The sequence below is a fragment of the Ochotona curzoniae genome, unplaced genomic scaffold (assembly GCF_017591425.1).
Source record: "Ochotona curzoniae isolate NIBS_2020 unplaced genomic scaffold, NIBS_Ocur_1.0 contig_3527, whole genome shotgun sequence".
Classification (NCBI taxonomy): domain Eukaryota; kingdom Metazoa; phylum Chordata; class Mammalia; order Lagomorpha; family Ochotonidae; genus Ochotona; species Ochotona curzoniae.
In genome coordinates this window covers 338,326-345,061 of record NW_024465897.1, presented here as the reverse complement: position 1 = coordinate 345,061, position 6,736 = coordinate 338,326, and the positions used below count along the sequence as shown (strand labels likewise).

Sequence of the window (6,736 nt, the reverse complement as noted above, 5' to 3'; positions counted from 1 at the left end):
GATGTTCTACAGTTTTGAATGTAGGTCAGTGTCACTGGAGTTAGGCAGAACCTCAATGTGGTTTTCATCTGTTTTTCCTTGGCTGTTGTTTCTCTAGCTTCTGCAGATGTGTGCTTAGAATGCTTACTTGGTGCTTTCTTTTTTTTTTTTAAGATTTGGATTTATTGATAAGCCAGATATACAGAGAGGAGGAGAGACAGAGAGGAAGATCTTCTGTTGGAAGGTTGACTACCAAGCGGCTGCAACAGCTGCAGCTCAGCCAATCTGAAGCCAGGAGCAAGGAAATTCTTCCAGGTCTCCCATGTGGGTGCAGGGTCCCAAAGCTTTGGACCATCCTGGGCTACTTTCCCAGGCCACATGCAGGGAGCTAGATGGGAGCGGGTCTGTCAGGATTAGAATTGGTGTCCATATGGCATCCCGGCATGCTCAAGGCAAGGACAGTAACCACTACACATTTGCACTGGCCATACTTGATGCTTTCTAATTGACGTGAAAATTCATTGATATGAATTTTCCTCTTAACACTGCCTTGATGTATCTGGCTATTTTACATATAATTCTATCATTTAATTATCACGTATTTTAGTTACACCATTATCAGTTCTTGTTTTGAAGAATACAGTTCATATGAACTATCAACACCAGAGTGTACCAACGCTCCTTTGAGTTACTCTTTGTAACTGCAATTTTATATCCTTTGACCAACATGTTCCTTACCAAACTGTCTCAGTCCATGCCATCTAAACTATATTTTGTGAGGTTAATTCATTTTAAATGGGATATCATGTAGTTGTTTTGGCATGTTGGCGTTTTTCATTTATCGGAATGTCATCCACATCCATCCACTATGTTGTAATGGTAGGATATTTTAATAGATGAATATTATGCAGGAGCTGTACCACCTATTCTGCATCCCTTCATCTAATACACATTTAGCATGATTCCATGTAGTGGTGATTGTGAGTGCTACTTCAATACCCATTGACGTGCAGACATCTCTTTGACAGAGAGATTTCATTTCCTTTGGAAATCCTAAATAATGAGGCAGCTAGATCATGTGAATAATGCTGCTTTCTAAAACCACGTTGGCTGGTAGTCATTTGTAAATGAATTAAAGGATGCCTATAACCTAGTCCTTCTTACAAAAAATAGGTAGGCTTGATTTATACTTGTAAGTCATGTTCAGAACATTCATGCATTTAGTTTGACAAAAGTAAGAGGTTGCCATTCGTCCATTTCATTTTCCATTTATACATAGGACCAAATTGAATTTTTTTTCTCCTTATTTGGACCAATCATCAAGAATATGTTAAAATCGTGTTACTTTCTGGGAAGCATTTTTCTTCTTTACTTTTCTTGAGTCTTTAGAGCTGGGAAAAAGAAATCCAAGAGAACAAAGTCAGAAAACAAAGAAGCTAAAGAATAACTACACATGTCTCACAAATTCCCCACGAGAACCACCTCCTGCAGACGGACTGTTTTGCAAGGAAGTTTTTTTTCATACTCGATTCCTATTTTTCTCCCAAAATAAAACAATAAACAGGTTTATGTGCATGAGACAAACTTATTTCTATTTCACATTTATCAAGTGCTCACTGGGTTGATGGATGATAACCAGCATGAGAATGAAGCATTTGGCAATTAGTAGACACACAAGGAAATATCAGAAGTGTGCCTTGTTAGGGCAGAGCATGAACCACCACTAACCAGAACATTTGGGGTCTTTTCAGCACTAAATCTACTGGTGCAGCATAATCTCCATGACACAGAAAGCCTCACAAGGAACCTGAAATGTCTGGGTAGAAGTGAGGCTGTCACTGAATGGGGACATTGACAGCCCAGGTCTGAGGCTACCAGGACAAAACCCAAATGATCATTTCCTTCTCATGACAGAGCTGTCAGCACAGCAGCTCCCTGCTCAGATCAAGGGTGGGAGATTTACTCACAAATTTTCTACATCCTGAATGGTTTCAGGAAATGGCTGATTCCTGGTTTCTGGAAGGCAGAAGACAATTAGTCCAGAAAGCATGGGGAAGACTCCATACATGATCCAGGGCAGGTGAGGTGAATACACGACTAGGGTCATCAGGAAGGGAGCCAGGACTGCCCCAATTCTTGAGAACAGATTATTGATTCCTCCAAATGTTGACCTGTGCATGCAAACAACAATACAAATAAATTATGTAGAGATAACCATATAAAACATCTTATTTATCATCTTGTTTTCATGGTGGAGGAATACTACAACAGAGCTACACACACGAGCTCTGACAGTAAGCCCTTACTCATCAAATTTTCTGTGCTATCTCCCAGTTTGCTTTTGGCAACTGCTTGAAAGTCTGTTTTATCACCTTTCAGGAGGATTTCTGCAGCATTGATCATGGAGTGTGGTTTTTAAGGTAAATGCAATGACGCATTACAGGACTTGGCACATTTTTAGGCACAGTTGCTTTCATAATTATTGGTTATTGATCATTAGTTATTACCCCATTTGTTATGCCATTTACTCCTCTTACATCTAAACATTCTTTAAAATGTGTCAGTTATTCCAATAGTCTTTTAGAAGTCAGACAGATTAATTTTTAGTTCTTGTACCTGCATACAGTTGGGATCAGTTCATTTGCACTAACAGAAAAAAAAACCATAGCAGAAGAACCAGCACCAATTCCCAAGGTGGCTAAAGCCACACGTGGAGTCTGCATTTCTGGAGAGAAAAAAAACATGGGAATTCAGAAAATTTTGAATGAACACATCTGCACAACCTCCCAATGATTTTTAGGAAATACTGTTGGAGGGGTTTCTGGTTGGGGATGTTTAGGTCTATCATGTGATCTGTATCGTCTGCGACCTTCCAGATTTACGAAATGGTGACTAGATCACCAGACTACAAGATGTCATGGATTACACAGAAAATGAAATGTGTCCAGGTACTCCAACTCTTCCTGCATGCAGGAGTGAGTTCAATCATTTTAAGTTACTATGGTTATTATTATTATTGTTGTTGTTGTTGTTATTATTATATGATACAGTTTTGTAACTTCTGGGATTGCCCACCCTGAGACCCTTCCACCAACTTCCTCTATATTATCACATTTTTTAGTCCTACATAAACACTCATAAGTCTGTCATTCCTCCATTTAAGAATATCCTGACATTGTAGAATGTCGAGTTGCCTCAACTTTTCCTGCACACATGTATAACTTCATTCATTTTATGTTATTTTTCCTGCATACTTTCTCTGACATGAATGCATACACAGGTAATAAATGCATATAGGGTTACCACTTGTAAGTAGTCAGTATTTGTTGTATATAGTATAGTATAGTTTTATAGGCAGTCTATAAAGATGTTACTGGTGATAAATACATATAATCACATATTAAACAGTTTGTAATTAAGAGTGTGCAGAACAATTTTTGATGTTAGCCAGGTATTTTGTCAAATCATAACAAATAGATTGTATTTATTGGGGAGTGGATACAGTCAATAGACACAGAATCTGGAACAATAGTTCATGAGATAATTAGTACTTCCAGTTAATAATCAGCAGTGTCAACTTGGCAAAGATTAGCAGTAAAAATTTGAAAAGCATCTTATACAATTTAATGGAAATATCGAAGTAGGGCTTTAACTTTGACATGAGTACATAAATCCAAGCAACTCCCAAGGACTCCGAGGAAACCCATTCATCCCGTAAACTCTTAACTTCCTTACCTTTGGGCAAAAATGTGCTGATTAGCATGCAAAGCCCTACCAGGAAGAAAAGCAGGGACTGACTGGTGCGACGGCCCAAGTGCTTTGTTATAAAAATGATACAGCATCTTGGTATGAGTGTGAAAGCCCCAAAGAGAACCTGTACCAAGAAGATACTGCCCCCCACTTCCTGGAGGTTGAGGACCAAGCCCATAAATGGTACAGTGGCTCCTAATCTGCAGGGAAGAAAGAGGTAAAGACAAATTTAATAAGCCTCAGTGACAAAAAGAATTCTACATACGATTTTGAATGCAAACATTATAATTGGTAAAATATTGTTCAGGTATCTAATGAAAATATTGCTCAAGTATCTAACATCTAAGAAGCAAAATAATAAATTAATGAAAAATTATAGTATAAATGAATAGAGAATGTTTGTAATTTCTACTCATTTGCTTCTTCTTTCTATAGAATGTTTTTAACAAGTAAAAGGATAATTTGTGCTAAAGTTTTGCATCCTCCCTCTCTCGCTCCACAGATTAACTCAGTGCTTGGACTATCTCTGTAACCAGGTTAAGTAGGTCCCAATGAATCCTAGAGGGCAAGAATACACCACAATATTATCTGCAGACAAGCTTTTCTAATCATTTGCTTTTCTCTTTTATGTTCAACTGTAAAAAGAAATGCTATTAATATGCATGTTAATATGTTGAAATGCTGTTAATATGTTGAAAATGTGAAATTTATTCACTTTATATAACTCTTTGAAAACAAAGGAATTTTGTTTGCTTATCCAACATTTTAAATGGATCCATCACCCCATGTGCTTCACCTCACAAGGCCCAGGTAGAGGATTCTCATGCGCAGTTTGGCTGCACGCAGTATCTGAAATGTTAATGGCGCTGTCCTCATTTTTTCCAGCTCCTCCAGAGCGGTGGATCTCACAAACTTCAACAATAGAGAGAGAGAGAACAAGCATTTAGGAGAGGTCTGGGAGGTTTTAGTGATGAGTCCTGGAGGATGAGATGGTTATAAGAAGGGGCAATCACCACAAGGGAACAGATGGTGCCATCAAGTGTGGAATGTGTGTCTGGGTTAGTGGTCAAGAGGCCATGCACCACACAAAGTACGGCTGCATTTAGCTCATAGCTCAGGCCTTTGCTCCTTTATTCAGCTTCTGTTAATACAGCTCCCAGGGGTCCGTGGTGATGGTTCAGGTCACAGAGTTCTTGCCACCAACAGGGCAGACAGACCTGGACTGATTTCGTGATTCCTGTTTTTACAGCCAGTCCAGGCCTGGCTGTTGTAGACATTTTAAGAATTTACAAGCACATAAAAACTCTCAATATCGTTTTTTACCTACTCTTTCTCTCCCTAAGTAAAAAACATTAGTATCTCACTTCTTCAATTTTTATTGTATTGCCATTTTATGATACTGTTCCATAGGTCCTGACATCTCCCTTACCTCTCCTCGAATTGTCCTCCCCCCTCCACTGATTTCTCCTATATTGTTACAAGAGAATAGTTCTTCAAAAACAGTGATAAGTCCATCATTGTGGGCATGGACAATGGCAGAGAATCCAGCATCCAATTGTCAAGATACATTTAACAGTTTCATTGGGAGTCCATCTCTGATATGGAGGTAGAAATGCATACTGCATTATATCCTCACATCTGCATAGGATAGTCTCCATTACACAGTTACTGTACATCTTCTTAAATGAAAAGCCACAAAGCAAAAGCAACAACAGGAAGAAAAAAGGAAATTTACAATGCCACGAATTTAAATTAAATGCTACTGAATGACTAATGTGTCACTAAAGAAACAAAAATCAAGAACCTTCTTAAGGAAAATGATTCTACTGTATGATCTATGAGTCAATGAAGAATTTAATCAGAAGAAAATGTTTTGAAGAGGCTGGTCAGGAAAGGCCATCATTGCTGCTAGGACAGGACCTGGACTAAGTAGGGCTGGCCCATGGACCCACCGGTGGATGCTGCATCACACCGTTGTTTTTGCTTATCTCCTGTGTCTGTCAGTCTTGAGGTGCCCTTCCGTTGTTGTTCTGTCCTCTCCTATTTTCTGGAATCTGCCCTCCCCACGTCACTCTGGCTAGCATTTCTCTATCTGTTTAAACATGTCCTTCCACTTGTCTGCCATCTTCATTCCTAAAATCTCATTTGATATCAGGTTTTTGAAGTGACAGCAGCAGTGGGCAGCATTGAATCATGGTCCTCAATACCAGCTTCTAGTTTTCACACTTCTGTGTAATTCACCCATGTTTACTGGGCTTGTTTCTAATAAACAGAACATTCTAGGATTGCCAGTTGCTGCTCCCAACTCACAGAGTAGATTTTACAAGATTATTTTCTGTGATGCAGCCTTCCCTGGAGCTCCATACTTTAGCCACTGCAGTTGGAGAGACCCGTACAACCAGAAATGAGATCTTCACTCCAACAGCCTGAAAGGCCTTTTAGCCTTCCAACACCCATGTGATTAAGCTTGGGAGTAGACTCTTCTTCAGTAAAGACTGGATAATAATGCCATAGCTCTTAATAATGTCCTAGTTGGAAACTGCAAGAAGACATTAGCATATCTGTCATCACCTCATAGGCAGCATTTTTAAGACCTTAGAAAAATCAGACTGTGAGTGTGTCATTCAGGAACAAAGGGCTCTAAAGAAATTAATTCCATTGTTGATAGGATACTGAGGTGTCTTATCTCTCAATTATCTGAGTGGGAGGCTGTGGCAGAGACATGTGTCTCTCAGAGGTAATTGTTAGTGTGGTTTTGCTAGGAAATAAACACCAAAGAAAACTACAGGAGAGCCACACCAAAAATAAATGCAAAGTGATCTGAAAAGCAGTGAAAAATGAAAAGGTCATGTAGTTCCCAGAATGCACCACCCACCTGTACATAGCTCTATTCTTTATATATATATATATAAAAAAAAGAATTGCAAAGTTTTTATCGAAGAGTTAAGAGGTTGTTGCTTAGAACCAATTTGCTTTCTCCTTCCTAATCTTGAGACCTAGCTACAGG

At 39.0% G+C, this 6,736-nt stretch overlaps 1 protein-coding gene across 1 annotated transcript in view; it reads right to left on the bottom strand.

Moving 5' to 3' along the window:
- Positions 1–1,309: 1,309 nt before the first annotated feature.
- The window catches only part of LOC121157578 (steroid transmembrane transporter SLC22A24-like), a 30,094-nt gene continuing 24,667 nt past the window's right edge, over positions 1,310–6,736 (bottom strand). Inside the window, exons 6-10 of the mRNA XM_040981862.1 lie at positions 4,526–4,641; positions 3,715–3,929; positions 2,596–2,704; positions 1,947–2,150; positions 1,310–1,370 (exon numbers count right to left, since the gene is read on the bottom strand). Of these exons, the coding sequence (XP_040837796.1) occupies positions 1,310–1,370; positions 1,947–2,150; positions 2,596–2,704; positions 3,715–3,929; positions 4,526–4,641 (705 nt within the window). The remainder of the gene's footprint in view (positions 1,371–1,946; positions 2,151–2,595; positions 2,705–3,714; positions 3,930–4,525; positions 4,642–6,736) is intronic.